This window comes from Argopecten irradians, chromosome 7 (genome assembly GCF_041381155.1).
Source record: "Argopecten irradians isolate NY chromosome 7, Ai_NY, whole genome shotgun sequence".
NCBI classification, from domain to species: domain Eukaryota; kingdom Metazoa; phylum Mollusca; class Bivalvia; order Pectinida; family Pectinidae; genus Argopecten; species Argopecten irradians.
This window is the reverse complement of record NC_091140.1, coordinates 30057717-30075402: the sequence shown is the minus strand read 5'-3', so window position 1 is coordinate 30075402 and position 17686 is coordinate 30057717. Positions and strand designations below refer to the sequence as shown.

The following is a 17686-nucleotide window of genomic DNA, read 5'->3' as shown; positions in this document are numbered from 1 at the left end:
ACTTTACAGTGACAACGACATGAAAAGCATTCACAAAATAAAAATAATGACATCAAAATAGATACCTGACCGCAAGGGAGCAAACTCTGTAATATATTAAGACGGTTATCGAGACAGGTTAAGTCATTATATCATGCCTAACTCATTTATAGTTACAAATTAACGTATTTTGTGTCATTTTCAAAATATTCCAAAATAACACAGTCAAAATATTGACTAATTGATAATGTTGAAATAACTATTTCAATATCGCCATCGTGATGAATAGCTATATATGATGAAGAATGTTTCACTAAAAAATTCAATGAGTAATTGTCTTAAAGCAAATAGGAAAGACAATATTCACTAACTGTAGTAGTACATGTAGTAGTTATCCATGATTTCACATGATTGCAAAAGCATAAAAAACAAGCTAAACTAGTAAACTTTAAACGTGAAATGCTTTAATAATATATTATCTAATAAACAATACATTGACAAACTACAAACAAAACAATGAAATACTATGGAAACGTTGATAATAATATTTTCATTGATAAAAACAGGAATAGCAATAGACACTTTGATGTATGATTACCTGTATTATTCTAAAATTTAACAATACACGTATGAAAAGCTTGAGGCAACTGGTCAATTGACTTAATTATAAATAGAGGGGCTGCTATTATTTATTTCCATGAGAAGAAACATAATCTGTCGATATACGGAATTGACTAGTGATGCATCATTACTGTTCCATAAAACATTATTGTTGTGGTTCTTTAGACTTACAAAAAAGCAAATTGTAATATGAAATACGAAACTAAGATTTAAAAGCTATTTTTATGTTAAATCCGTCCCAGAATTCATAGCCTCGCCTTATTCAAAATTGAGTCTGTATACATATTACTTGAAAAGCACAATGTAAAAAGAAATACGAAAATAAGACTTAAACTTTCCAAAAGCCATTCATCTGTTAAATCCATCCCAGAATCCACTGCGGTACCTCATTCAAGTGTAATGAGAGAGAACACAGTCGAGATTTTTTATGTTCATTTGAACATTACGTTTCGTAACAAGATTTTTTATTTACAAGTCAACAAAATGTTTTTATAAATGTTTACATGTCATCAGATGGTTTGTCAGAGGAATCATGAATTTTGTCGTAAGATGGAACAGTGCTTATTGCCGTCCGTGACATGGAAGGATAATTACCGGAATACGACATGTCACTTTTGCCTCGCTTCCATTTTTTGTTACGAACACAGCGAAACACAGATAAAAAACCTTGTCGAAATTTCCTGTTCATGAAACAATACGTAATTGGATTACAACATGAGGAAATATAGGCAATGAGGTTAATGAATGCTAGAAGAGTCATTGAAATATGTTTCAGTGCATGTTCCTCATCAAGAATTATCCAGCTCTGTATAATATACAAAGGTGTCCAACACAGAAAAAACTCATACACAACCGCAAACAGCATCTTGATGACGCGTCGCTTTGCCGCCCTACTTTTCTCGCTGTTGGATTGACGCATACCCCTTTGGAGGTCGAATCTCCTTTTTGATTTGCAGCGGTTGCTATAGGACTCTGCTGGTGCGACGGTCTTGTTGCTGAACCCTTCAGAGACAGGGGAGAGGTCCTCATCCTTCATAAAACCGGTAGTTTCCTCTCGGACACTCGTGTGGCCGTTCATGGCATCTGTAGTACAGAAAAGAAGCCATAAAATAATTTTATTGTATCTAATTCAGTCTAATCAAGGACGATGTTAAGTGTTTATGGAGACCATTGGGAGAAATTCTACGAGATTAAAAGAAATAAAATTAAACGAAGCAGAAATAATGCCAAACACTATGGTTATTAAAAACGCTAAAGACTTTTGATAACATATATTCACCAATCGGGAAATAAAAAGAAACCTTTCATTTCGTCTTTGTAGTAATTGAACGGGACTTGACAAAATATCTTATATAGATTCATATTGGTACAAATGTTTCTTTGTGTTAACATTGTCATTAAAATCTCACACCCACACAAAGGTTACCCCACACAAAGTGCTTTAACGACTTCCAATATAAAGGTAAATGATTTTACACAAACAGAAACTTAATGTTTTTTATTCAATAAGTTAATGTGAAGACATGCGATTTAACAAAATTATATCAGTGTAGGAATATGCGCAGTTATCTGATATTGATTTTGACGTAATGTGTTTCAAAGGGTTACGTCATACTATTCAGAGAAAACGACACTGGGAAGTCAGCATGGATACCTTTCCGAAAGGGTGCAATTCTGTAATACAAATGTATGCAAAAATGGGTCTATGCCCTATTGTAAACAAAAATGTTCCTCTTACGTTTTTAAACTATCGTTTGTATACCTTTTTCGCTTTGGGCATCCCGTTTCATTCCGACCCACAGCGTCATAGCAATCATCCCGTAAGCGCTAGACATGATAATGACCGGAAGTATGAGTAGAACAAGGTCAATGATAATGGTATATGCTCTTTTCCACTCCTCATTTTCCCACCTTTCAATGCACATGTTATTTCCTCTTTTCAGAGGTCGGAATTCCGTGTACACTGGGATAGGGATCATCACAAAGAATGAGAGAGCCCAGCAGACGGCAATTGTTTTGTAGGAATGGGATAACGTCTGCCATTTCCGCGAGTGCAGGGGTCGACAAATTGCGAAATACCTCTCCAGAGCGATGGCTACCAGCGTGAAACAGCTTGTGGCAACGGAAACACCTGGAAAACAACAAAAATATGAAAGAAATAATATTAATTAATTTGGAAAATGATATCTTTATATTCACCTCAATAAGTTATAGTGTTGTGGCTTTGATGGGCACAACGACATTTGTCATTGTGTTGATACCAGAAAGATGTAAGAGAAGTGACGTTAAATGATCAAGAGGACAGGAAGCATGATGCAAAGGTGGAAATGGCATCGAGAAATTAATTACAATTTCCTTTTTTACGAAAGCCCATTATAAATTTTATTTTTATGTATATATTATCAAGAAATGGGGTTATTATTACCCCCAAAGAAAATCTTGTATCGATGTCAATCATACTACAAACAATCAATGTACATGTAACTTGTGATGTGTATTCAAATAGAATTAGTCGGTCGCGATTCTTGTTCAGTTATCGGAATTTACACTAGACTCCTGAAGATAAACACATACTTCACGAAACGAATAAAATCAGCCAATATTGGTTAGGGAATACGTTTACTGTTTTATTGTGATGATTAAAGGAAACTGGTTTGCAGGTGATTCGTGTTTATAGAAACATCACTGAAGTAGAAATACTTCAGCACATTAAGATAAATGTATCAGGTTTTAGATCAGGCCGCAACGACAAAACAGACGGCGATAAAATCGAACACGTTTCGCCTCACTAGCATTCAAGTTAATTGAATTCCTTTTGGTTGTGCAAAACTTTCTGCTTTCATGGCATCTACATTCGTTCGTCCGTTTGACATTCTCATCGTATATGTTGAAGTTAAAAAGTATATGTTGTGTTCACCTACATGGAAGCATGTTATTTTGAGGATCAATTCTATAATTCAGTACGGCTAATAATAAATATTAAAGTACAAAGAAGTACATATCTCCGTTTAAGAAAATCAAATTATGCACAAATTCCATATACATTGATAAGATGGCTTCTCGTAGGTTTTATTACACCCAATACTCTCAAAGTATTTTGTATTGTTCATGTTTCTGTTGGGAAACTACGGAACTTGAAACATCCTAATCAAGTGATTGAATTGATGGCCATTTGACCCAGTGATGAGCCTTTCTGGGCATAAAACCGACCTCATCGGCTTACTGTGAAATCATTTATATTCATTGGAAAATATTACAGATTCGTGTAGATAATTGAATTCGAAACTAAAAACGTGCCACGACAACATAGAACAATTACCTGGCAATAGTTTTTAAAATGTTTAAACCCAGAAAAGATATATCATGAGTAGTTTTTAAGGTAGACGCTGCTTCTTTCGATGTCAGGATAGCGGGCTTATGTGACGACAGAGCTTATGATTATTATCTGTGTGTGAGGTACAGTAGACAGTATTGTCGTATGTTAACAGAATTAAGCATGTTAGAATTCAATAGAGATTAACATATCGTCTTTGGCTAAAAATACCAGTTATTTTTAAAACAATGTATATATGTATACATATTTACAATAAATCAAATTGCTAAGATCTTGAATTCGTTAATTTCTAATGAAAAAAGGAACGAAGGACACGAAAAGTAAACTTAAACAAATATAAGAGTTTCACACTACTCCCCCAATAACGGAATACCACATGTAATTATAAACGAAAGAAAGGATTCTTTATTTGAGTGAAACATTTAGTCAGCACGAGGCTTGTCTGGTGCAGATCAACTAAAATCTTTGCGTCAAGGGTTAAAATAACCTCATCTGCTTCACAGACCCATTTCAATTATTTGCAAAATATAAAGAGAAAGGACAAATATTTAGTAACTGTGGAACATTTCCATCGCGTCAACCTAAGATTGTCACTATGTCAGGATAAAGAGTTTTGGTTTCTGGTTATCGTCAGTTACATGTACAACGTAGAGTCACATGACATTAGTGAACATCGCATTGATTCACCTTAACAAGTTTGATGTAATAGTTGTTGTTGTTTTTTATAAATTTTAAGTCATAATTTGTCAATAAAAATATTTGGAAGTAGAAAGTTATATTTGAAACATGATGCAGTAAGCCAATTTTAAATAACTACAGGTGTATGTATTGATTGTGATACATATTTTTCTTGAACTTTCGTTAACTGATTAAGAATCTGAGAATTCTCCTACATAACCGCGATGTTGTTGATGTTGGGTACTCCTAGTGAGCTTGGGATATTCTTGGATTTAATCTCATTCTCTAATCACACCCTTTTACAGTTAAAGTAACTTTCCTGTCAAGCTGTAAATAAGACATATCAAATATTGGGTATATCGTCCCTCGTATCCAATTAAATTGTCCGTCCGTTGCGCCTCTAGCAATATGTCTGTGTGTCAAAATCTAGACTCTGTACAGGTGTGAACGGCCTGTTTGTGTAAATCTTGATGACACGTCCGTCTTGTATCATCAGTTTTAATTTCTGTCTGGAATTACTTTTTGTAATGCACACCTGTTCCAAGGCGCGAGTCTGGTAATGTCTTTACCCTGTCTGTTGATTACACGCGATAGACGTTGTATGATTTAATAGTGGCAATTTGTTCATGGAGACGAATTTAATTGTGGTACTTTGTCAAACTGTTTGTTATTTATTTTCATTTTGATACCAATTATTAGAGATAAATGTTATATTTCTTATCTTTTTTTCTTTTTTTTTCTTTCAACTAACGGGATATTTAAGATTGCAGAAAATTAATTTATCTGGAATTCAGTACTCCCAATCAATAAAAGTAACAAATCCACGTTATTTACTTAAATATCTATTTATGATAATACACAGCAGCATTATATAACGTGAAGAGTGAGCAACAACAGGAGTGAGTTCATCAAAATGTTGATAGTTCTATTAATTTCCTTGCTGACATCTAGTTTGAAAAATATCTACCAGAGTTTTCGAGGAAATGGAAAGTTTGTTGAAAACAATGCAATAAAAACGACATTCGGATGGGTTCTTATGCATTTGCACTCATTTCGTTCCCGTTAACAGATATTCTTTTATCACATAATCCGCCTGATATTCAGTGACTTCGCCTGTATAAAGTTTCTTTTTCTGTTTTTCCCTTCGTTTTATAATCATAAGAAGTAATAACAGATCCATCAAGTATTTCGCAGGATAAGGTATTAAATGGTTTGTCATCTTATGAAAGTATCTTTTCAGCTTTAACGCTAAGCTGCTTTTAATAAAAGTAGAAATACACGGGGTCAGCCAGTATATTTTCTAAATTGACTCGGGTCACGAACGAAGTCCTAGTAAAGATATATGGATGGATGTATGGTATTTCTGATCGCTATCAGGAACATTTATTGATTTGTTGATATATACCATATCGACTGTCAATGTAAATGAAACTTGACCAAAAGAAAACATTTCGCAGTTTCGTTGAAGTTAATCATTAAATCACCTACAGTGTTAACTTAAACTGCACAATTTGGTCATACGACCCCCGTCACACCCCGTTTTCATTGCCCTACTAAAAAAAGATGAAAAAAACATATTTAAAAAAAAATAATTGCGGGCTGAATTTAGATATAGTCTTATTACTGTTGCTATCAGATTAGCCACTCCGAATAGACGTTACAACGGCAGCTTTGGGATGATAATATAAGAGTATAAGCCAGTGAAAATGCTGGTAACAAACAAAATTGAATGATTCACATGAAACAAACCGGAAATTGGCCGAACATCGTAATCTGGATTTCCGTATGGAAACCGATTCCTACTGCAATTATATTGGTAACATAAACTAAATGACTGAAGAATTGTTCTTAGTTCTCGCTCTGGACACTGGTCGAGTATCAATCATGTCTTTTTCTTCCCTGACACATTCTGTTCCCAAAACCCAAATCATCTAATTGCTTGTAATAATACCCAATGGTAAGCGCGAACCGTCAAATAAAACGGTATTTACATCCAAATCGCTTGGGAAGTCGGGAGGGTCACCACCGTTAATGATACTGAAATTGATTTCGTTTCAAAGCACTGTCCAAGGATTCGATAACAAACCTGCCCCGTCAGTGAAAAACGGGACATGGGTCCTTAGGGTCATTAGTTCTAGTTCGAAGAAACCGCACCAAGACGTTAGAAAGTACAGAAACAAATATATGAGACCAACAAATTAAACTTACAATTGACTATAAGATTACCCCGTCCATGATTCTGGTTTTGTTGTTATAATAGTACATGGGGGGTTTCGGCTTTCACAATGGGTCATTCCTCGGGCAGATTGCATGCATCACAGGAAGGATATTATTAATTTTGTTTGCGAATGGGAATCGGGATTATTTTATATGTAAAGGTTTCTGATGCGAACAGGACATCGACTATCACATGGATCACTAGCGTTATAGTGCATTTGGAAAATTAATGCATTTGTTTACGGTAAATACACTTCTATAGATTTGTGGTCGATAAATTACATCCGCCAGTTTTCAACTCATTCGTACAGTCACATTGTATCGTTTATTTCCAAAATTCAATATTGAGAGCTTAATTTACTTTTGTGAGTTGTGAAGTTGCTTTCCTTCATTAAATTACTTTAGTTAAACTTTGGACACTTATCCGTGAAGTAACCGATCTTCAGTAATATTTTTAGCAATATCAAGGCAAAAGGAGATGAAGCAAATTATGCTTCAAGAGCTCCCTTTTAAATATTTTAAGTGTATCACATTACCCAATTTTGATACTGGAAAAAAAAGATAAATAATGTTATTCAAATGAGAACTATTTCACCTAACTTAATTACAAAAGTCCTGATACGTATTGACGTAGTTTTGGCATACATTTGTAGTTTATAACAGAAATTATTATCATGAAAATGCAATTGGCTGATTCACTTTGTTTGCTGAATTCCTTTACCAAAATGAGATTTGTAACCTTAATTTTATTTTTCTTGAGCGTTGAATTTATCTGTGAATGTATACGTCTTTGGTCTAGAAGTCCAATATAGCTTAACGTCTATAGAATTACACAGATTGTGAAGGCAATGTTTAAACAAGTAATTGATTGAAGTCCTTCTAAGCTGTGATAACAAAAGAAGCCTCCAAATGTATCTAGACATACCATGTTCCACGTAACACGAACCCATGTGCTTAGCTCCCACTGTGAAAACATTAATTATCTTAAACTTGTATGATATCGGCAATACAGTTGTCTTTCCAAAATAGGAATGCAACCTAATTGTCGGTCAGACTTTACGAAAATTTGCCGTTTATTCGGTGATATTGCTGGCTTAAATTACCACAAAGAATTGATATAAATCAGGATAAAGACAAACTAGTAAGAGTTCTGTCTTTCTCAACGAATCTAATAAAGCATTGTCAATTGCTTGGAGCTTGGCAATTTGATATCCATTTTTTAAAAAGTGGTCAGATTTCATTATTTTAAAAGACCCAAACTTCAATAACTGAAGTGTTCGGAAATGTCTTGAATATGGGACTCTTCCCAAAATGAATCGGCAAAATGAATTCTGCAGTCGTCAAACTGAATAAAATGTCCTATGGGTACCATATGATGGTTAAGAGTTAACTTTAATAAATCAATCCCTTATTTAATGTAACAATTCAAAAATTAACAAAACATAATTTGATAACTCTTTACGTTTTAAGGCCTGTTGAAAATGAAATTAAAAGTTTTAAAATCAGAATGCTTGAATTTATCGAGTGTTTCTATATAAGTTAAAGGTAGACCCTCCCTTATGGATTTATCTGAAGAATTTCGTTTATTTCATTACATTTTTACGTTGGGCATTCCCTGATCACATAAAAAGCATCAAAATGTAAGTCACTACATTCACTTTATACCTTTTTTAACTTCCGTCGAAGATATCAGATTGCAATGCCTAACTTCAAAGCCGTTACGTCAACCACAATGTAACGTCATTCGGTTCTTTTATGTAAAACATAGGATCAAATTAACTGCTCATCCGTTATCGCAGACAGAGTCTCTAGCTTTACTATGAAATTATCAAGGGGTTGATATAACGACAATAATAGTAACCCATGAAATATCGAGGAAGACAATTTATGAAATGAAAATATGAATTCAAAGCACATGCCATATATTTGTCGGAGAACAATTACACGGCGACTATCTATAACATTCGCATGATAGGATGACTATTCGCAGGTGGACTGCTCAGCCCTGTATGCCGGTATAATTGCACTATTGTGACGATGTTATATTATGTCTATCGCAAGGGGGCCAACTGCACATCGTCGTCACCGCAATCATGCACTCAACATGCATGAAAAACACCAACAGAAGAGTAATTGTCATACGTTTTAACGTCTGGTAGTCTTATGGTGCGATTGGGTTGACAGTGAAAAGGAATCGCGATAAATAATGCCTCTCCTGACAGTAATTACGGAGAAAAGCTTGATTTGCGGATCAGGTGTTTCTAAAGAAATTTACACTTGTATTTTCTCAGTTTGTGTTCAAGTTACCTTGTAAAATGCATTAATGTGAATGACATAGGATAGCTGTTCTACATGACGATAATTATTTTCACTTTTTTTATGCCATCATCACATTAATGATAACTAGAATCGTACGGCCTGACTTTTATCTCACTTACTTTTAACTTCAACGATGAAATGCTTATGCAGTTTATAACACAAAGTGACTCGATATATAATTCAGTCGCTGTTGGTTTTCTTATATTGTAACCACCTTTCATACAGTTATTCATAGGCTATATGTACTAACAGCTTCACATCAAGATATTTTTCTTGCGACCTTGGGTGTAATACCAGAGCTCAGAACGTTTAAAAGCAAGCTCAGTCTAAACCAATATGAAATTAACTGCAGCACACTGCCGTTTATTTCTGATAGAACTCGTAAGGGATTCCAAAGTCCTAAAAACTCATCACAAATTCTAATGGCTCACGTTGTTGCTAAAAAGTCAAGGATTTCTCACACAATAAAGAATACATATCCAGCAGAGTTAAACCCCGCAGAGCGTTAGGCTAATAACTTAAGTCCTCAACATACGATAATCTAGACACTTTCAATATCTCCGATATGTGTCTTGTTGTACACGTTATAGAAACAATTAAATCCCTACCTAGTGCGCTTAGGTTTAAGCCAATAGTAAAATCGAGCTTTAGTTTACTTGCTTTTTTCTGCTTATGAGTCGATATGCTTCCAATTTTAGATACCACAAAAATCGTTACGAAACAGGATGCGATACATTACTCTGTGCTTCCTCTGAGGAAATTTGAATTAACCGTTCTGTAATCTATTGGTGCCACATATCGGTTTTGTGTATTATAGTCCGAGATTATCACTGCTAGAATGTTGCTTCAGACTGGCATTTCATTGTTTATGGCCAGGTCTAGAGCTTTATCAATAGGTCACATGTTACCTTCTAACAACTCCGTATAAGCTGCGAAATATTATAGCGCGGAAAGCCATTCCTGAAAAATGTTTTACTACTAATGGAATTCCATTATGCTCCGAAAATATAAAAGTTTTAAAAGCATTCCACCAATTAACAAAATTGACACTTTTCACCATTTTTTTTCTTATCTTCCGGATATGAAATTGTCATAATGGAGCTTGTGCCCGTGAGGTATTTGATTTGTCACTCCCACTGGCGCCGTTCATAATGTATCCGCTATTTGATTAGTTTTGAAGTTAAAATACGGTGCTAAATGTAGAATTATCCGATATTTTCTTTTAGTTTATGCATTTTAATTGTATTATTTAAACGTCCACTACCTTTCCGAAACGGCTTTTGATTTTAAAATGGCAACGTTAAAACGAAATCTATAATTTTGTAGAGTTTTAAAAGTTAACGTTAATACTATATTTATCATCACCGCCTAAATAATATAATAATAATAACTCAAATGTAAATTTTCATAACGTGGGTCGTCATCCTAATTACCACGTGTTAGTTGACTATTACTGCGCCAGACGGCAAAACAGCGAAACGAATCTTCGCTGTAAACAAAGATTACGCAGGAAATCTTGCATATGTTTGAAGTTATTAGCCATCTTAGACCATCGATTTTCCTATGTTATTATTGTTTTGAAAAAACTTGTTTTTTGTTTCGGAAAGGTAGGAGGGCTAAAGAATTAATCAAATTATGTTCTATATAGGAATCAGTGAAGCGTTTTATGAGTGAGAACGTTTTTTTCTTGTTGTAATTGTTCATTGCGGCGATATGTTTACGTTACTAAAATCATTATTAAATTTTTGTTACGCCTAGATTAAATAAGTTAAATTGAATCATTGTTCGGTAATTAATAATCTGTTCTTGTAGCATTTGCTTATTAAAACACCTTAATATTCAATACTATGAACCCTCGATAATGCGGACACCTTCGATCCTAGCCTAAAACGTCCGGATTGCGAATTTTCCAGACAGCCGAATTTTATTTTCTTAATCAATATGTAACGTTAGGGTAATCTGTTTCCTGAAATTTCTATCCATACTACGAATTTTCCGAACCATCGGCCTTCCGGATTATCAGAGATTCACTGTATACCAACAAAAGTTCAAAGAAAGCATACAATCATAGCTTTACAGCACATGTGTGTATAACCGACAATTTAACTCTAAAAGTACAAATTGAATGCAAAATAACATTTGTTCTCGTTTAAAATCAATCTTATTGACATGTTAATTCTATTTCCTTAGCGGAAATCACAGATAAAAAGTGTTACTTGATCAAAAAACGGTGTTATTTCCGTTCACGCCATCCTGTGACGTAATGAGATATGATTGTGATGGTAAGTGAACACTTAATTAAAATTCACGACCAAAAATACGAAAGGCATTATTTACGCGTGAAAAATGCCACATTGAAAACCAAATTAACGAGACTGTTGCACACTACAATTAACTTTGATCTTATGTTGGTTGTTTATATTATCTCCTTTCGTTTGTGATTGCGTGGAAAGTAGTTATTTAATTAATTGTTTCTAATTGCTAATTGCTGTGCTGTGATACTTCAAACCTGTAAACGTAATTATTTTCATTACAAGCGAAAGCAACCCTTGCAAAACACTGGTTAAACGTTATATACAGAATCCTTAAAACTATATTATATATACACAATTCCATGATAGGTAAGTGATCAGTGCTATTGATGACCATTGCAATAGTTCCCCAAATGCCCCCGCAGACTAACTGAATTCGGTATCCTCCAAACTCCAAATACCAATTTTATTGCAATCGGATGACATCGAAATTTGGACCTATCTGAAGCCTCCATTTTTGCAAGCATGATAAAGAAAGTGGTTCCATTGGGTCTTATATCCCTCATAGCCCCCCAAGTACCAAACAATGAAATCAAGCAATATGTTTGCTTTGACCAATCTGATGGGAGCAATGGTACCAAGGTCGTTCACTCTGTCACAAAAATAAAACGCACTAGCACAGCAATCTCAAGTGTCCTGTAGTGTTATAGACAGTGTTGGAGAAATCGCGTGGTCACGTGAAACCTAGGAAAATCAATGCAATAACACAACAACCTCGTTTGGAGTTCAGCAATTGTTATCATATTAAAAGGACGAATTTTCGAATTAAGAGAAACTTTTTTAAAAAGTGAGAAATTGGAAACAATGAATGAGACTATTTGTTAAACGTTGACAACACATGACACTGTAATTCTGCTGAAATAATAACAACAACAAAAAGCTCTCAAATGTTTAGACCGATACCGAAAATGATTCGTGATATAGAACAAATACATATTTGTTCCTTAAAACGAGACAACAAATATCAATTGCAATCAAGTATGTTTAACTTATCTTGTGAAAATCCTTGTAGAAGGCAGATGATATCCCGAGACCAATACAAAATGTCAATATTATTAGTTATCTAAATTAATAGATCTAATGCATTATTGTACTGTTTAAGAACGTATCATAGTATGTTGGAGGAGTAAAATCGTAGTATCAACAGTAAAAACATCGACTTACGACTGGTATCAAATTAATGCAAAACTTTTTTTCTAACGTCCTATCCCGATCTTGAAGAGTGGTAGAAAGACCGTTATAAATTTTTCGCGATATTATCCTGTTCATACAAACCTAACAATACTTACAAGAAATATGATATGAATCCTTACAATATCATGACGTATGTTCAAATTGTCTGGTTTGATTATTCTGTCTCAACACCCCGACAAGACGACCCTTAGTTAACACGCTGCGATAGACACAAGTTACATAAAGCTAACCCTGATTAGCATTGTTCCATGGTAAAACACTGTCTTCGCCTCGGTGTTATCGCTGTCTACACTGAACGTGACAGTTTACATAGGAACGTTTACAAGATGTACAGTGTCGAGTCATTAATTTCATTTTCACGGATCAGAACAGTTGACCTCTTGTTAATATTTACAGAATCGCCGTCGTCTGGACGCTTGTAGTGTACTCTTCATGGAATCATGTACTTTGGTCAATATGTCTGTTTTGACATTGCTCTTGCGATTCTTTAAATCGAGTAAAGTGGTTGCTTAAATGTTACTAAAATAATAAACAATCGTTGAACTGCTATGATGAAATTGAAGAGTAGTGTAATTTCTTCCTCTGGAGAATAACACATCGTTTTATATATACTGCGTACGGATTTTTCGCTCTGGAAGTTTTGCGCTAAAATATTATTATGTCAATTTCATTTACTCCATTAAATCATTACAGCAACTCTTTTTGAGTGCTCTGTTAACTAGTTCGATTGCGAAAAAAGTATGTTTACGCAAATACTTTAAACGTTCGAAAAGATATAATTTCGTGTTTTTTAAGTTTTTTTTCCATGGTGATTTATATCACGATTCTCAACCATAAAAAGCATCACCATACCTATCTATGTCATACCTGTTGATGAAACAATGTGGCGATCATTAATTTTCGCAAAGTCCAACAAAATGTAAAACACGAGAAATATTTACATGTACCACACACATAATGACACGTAGACGACATATCATCAGCAGAGAACGCACACGAATATAAATCAGCGTATCCAATGCTATCACTAATGATTTTGTAGTTTTGTTATACGTGTTGTATCGTGATTACTGTTTGTTTGCACAACCATAGCTTTAGTATTGCTCTGTCTGATACAAGGTTTGTAGTCACTAGACAAGCATCGTGTTCCTCGGAAATCTGTTAAGTGGCTGCTACAAGGATATTTCCGACATACAACAATTTTTACAAACTATTGCTCCAGTAACTTGCGTCAAAATAAACAACGCAGTAAATAAGAGATTAAAATTAAAATGTGTATTGTCATTTCTAAAGATGCTGACCAAATTTAGCATACTTTTATGACTATTCTTTCAGCTCATAATTAGTGTAATTATCTTGTGTTTACTTTTTTAAAGAACTGTGCTCAACAGATTTCATCAAAATATTGATAAGAACAAAAAAGAAAACATTACTGAAAAAAGTTTTAACAGTACATAAGAAACTAAAATGGTACTCTGGTAAAGATGTTAGTATTTCGTTATGATAACCTTTAGAGGATTATTTTCTATCGTTATGGAAAAGTTAGTTTAAATCTATCAAGAAAATACAAGTAGGTGTAGTCACAGACAAATTGTAAATAAAATAGAAGTACGAGAAAATTAACAATAATTAAAAGCCTGACGGTATATATCTAACATATTGTTACTGACATTGTGAAATAAAAATAAGGCTACTGTTAAACAATCTCTCTAATCAGTAAGATTAGTATTTGATAATTAAACACAAATGGGATCTCATTCTGAAATATTGTAGCATGTGATACTCATTATAAGTTCTTCAAGTAAGATCTTTCAGTGCAGGTAGAGGCGAAGTAAAGACATTTCTCTGAAGTGACAGGTATGTCAATGCCAGTCTTCCGTCATTTAAACCAGCTGCAGTACAGTTTGTGTAGATCAAAAAATGCAGACACCTGACCTTGATACAACAAATGTCTGATTTCCCAACTGATTTAGTATATATATAAATTGATTTCACATATTTCTGAGTTATGATTTCTATCTTGACTGCAGATTGAATTGAATGGCTAGAGCGTGGTAAAATGAAATGGCGACCAACGCTGGTCATCACGACTGGTTATTAAGTTAGGACTGCAACGGCACACCTCACTCACGATGCAATAGATATCACGACACAATGTGTGTGATATGGAATGTATCATTCCATTGTAGAGAGCAACTTTACCAATTATGTTATGATCATAGTCAGATTACTTAAGCAATAGCACAGCATAGACCATATCTTGAGTTTGAACAAAGTTTTTTTTAAAGAAATGAAAATATCCCGTACTTGTGTAACACGATATCATTCATTCACAATGATTCGATACGACACACGGTTAAATATTGCGATACAATATAATTCGTTATTTCGTTGCAGCTCTAATTTAAATTGTCTTATAATATATATTACTGTATACAATATGATCTACTCTAGCATCCTACTGATATTTAAATGTCTCTGTATAACTGTTATATATTGCGAATGTAAATTTCGCGATTGACGTTTTGGTTTATTCATGAGGGTATTTTCAGCAGTAATCAAATTATTCGGAACACCTCGGATAATAGGATAGATTAATATAAGTACTAGTTCGAGTATAAAATAAGTCAAGTTTCACCTCGAATTAACCACAAAACTGCACGGTTTAGCCTTTGACAACACAACTTGACCAGAGATGCACGGTTTAGCCTCTGAAATCAATTCCAGTCAAACCGTGAAGAAAACGCGATGGCTACATTTACTAGTTTCCTTACTTACCGTTTACCAAATACAAAACCACAGCATTTCAGCAAGATTATTACTAAGAATAACAATGAGGTGAGAAACAATCTTTATGGACTAGAAAATGTTCACGATGCCAAGATTTAGTCCCCTGTTGGTTCAACATCACAAAATGTCTGACATTAAACTCACATCCAGACTTTTGTGGAGGCAGTACATATCATGATCACGTGAAAAATCAAAATCACAAAAATATGAGACACCGCTGGGAAATGTAAGCAAGAGGCCATTACGCAAAAACGTGATTCCATTAACGTCGAAAATGCTTTGCTCGCTTTATGGATAATGTTGATGTACGAGGCCGATTGAGAGTAGGATGATAGTGTTTTCTCTATGTATGGGCTATACTCGCAGTTTACATGCTTACAACAGTAGCTAAAGATACATTCATAGTCTCAGTGATGTGCACAACACAATTTACAGGCTTATTTACATCATCTCCAGGGAAACCGGAAATGCACTGGGACCGTTACATCTACAGCGCCATCTGTTTTGGCAGTAAGGGGACGTAACTGGCAAATGCTACTCAATGACATATCTTGTAAATTAACTAATATAGTCTAACAAAGCAATGTTTACAGTCAACCTTTGTAAGTCACCATTGTAAAAATGCAATTCTATAAGAAAATGACTTATTGTTGATATTGATGAAGTTCAGAATAGAAAAATTGATTTCGTCATCAAATATATCAATTATATATATATAAAGGGGACCAATAGGTCTTAACGGTCATTTACATATTAATACGGTATAACAAAAATAGTAGAAGTGCATAGAGGTTAGGATATTCTAGTGGTTGTTAACAAAAAGTCCCAGTAGACATTTTATCAATTTGAACTGTTTCTCTGATGTAATAAGAACAATGGTGATTATCTTCTTTGATTAATTAAATGATGAGGCTTAAAGGTTTTTTCAGTTTTAAGCGAACCCAGAACAAAAGAAAATCTTGCTATAATACCAAGCAATGCATTTTTACGTTCCATTAAGATTTCCGATCTTATATTCCAATGTTATCATTTAAAAAAATTAAGTCGATAATATACATTTATTAAAAACATATGTAGATGATTCGTTAGAGATTGTCTAAACCAATGTAAAACAATGTGATTTCTGCCTCTCGCCGCAGTGGTGAAGGTTCCAAACTGTTTGCTATTGGTCTAGATATACTGAAGATATGTTTAGTTTGCCATGCTATTCAATCAAATATCTTGACATCGAGGATACACCCCATCGTTTCTATACAATCGAAGCCCATCTCTCCATAAGCGTGACCCACGTATATTAACGTCTGTATCTGTATTTATGACAGAGATGTCACAGATAGACCTATAGATTGACTGCTGCAACGCAATCCGCTCTACCTTAACAGCTTCACACTTTACCAGCTGTTATTTAATCACGATTTCCATGAGAGTTGGCCATGTTTGTCTTTACAGGAAACGTTTGATCTTTCAGATAAATGAAATTAAAATGCATGAAAACTAATTGAACAAATATTAAAGTTGAAACCTCCCATAAAATTGTATATATCCATCAGATTTAATATTATTTGATAAAAAAAATATACATGACAATACTATCACTATTTTAATATCTTTGTTCACTAGATAGATACAGATATCCACACCCAGAAACATACGCGTTTGCACTAAAATATTTATTTATAGAGATACGGTAGGGAGCCGCTTAGCTTATTACGGACTTCTGAATAAGGAGGAAGTCAAATAACAAAGGGAACAAGGTTTTTCTCAGGTAGATCAGGATTTAGGAAACAGGAATTCCATGAGCCTTTATCAATGGTTCACTCAAAGCCCTTCGATTACTTTATTAAATCAAACTAGAAATTAGAACAGAAGATGTTATGAATGATTATTTCATTTTAATTTTTTGATTGAAATTTGTTTTTGCCTTGTTACATATTGGAATGTGTGACAGCTTTCAGGCTTTCTAAAACGGTGCCGTTTTTGAGATTTTCTTTTTAAAAAGACACAACAGGCGGATATAAGCAAAGAGATACATAATATGATAATTGGTTTTGCTCCAGAGAATGCAAGCTATTTAGAGTATTTTCCAAAAACCGAAATCACAAACGCAAACTAAGCAAATGCCATCATGTTTTAAAGTCAAAAATAAGCATTGGTTCTATGCCAAACAAAAGTGGATTCTCCCCAGTATAGGTTGCGAAAGTCTTTAATTAGTTACTCAATTGTATCCTACAAAATACTGATG

General features: G+C 34.1%; 1 protein-coding gene across 1 annotated transcript in view; it reads right to left on the bottom strand.

The window, feature by feature from the left end:
• Positions 1-483: 483 nt before the first annotated feature.
• The window catches only part of LOC138328105 (cholecystokinin receptor type A-like), a 39748-nt gene continuing 22545 nt past the window's right edge, over positions 484-17686 (bottom strand). Inside the window, exons 2-3 of the mRNA XM_069274732.1 lie at positions 2363-2731; positions 484-1683 (exon numbers count right to left, since the gene is read on the bottom strand). Of these exons, the coding sequence (XP_069130833.1) occupies positions 1100-1683; positions 2363-2731 (953 nt within the window). The 3' untranslated portion in view covers positions 484-1099. The remainder of the gene's footprint in view (positions 1684-2362; positions 2732-17686) is intronic.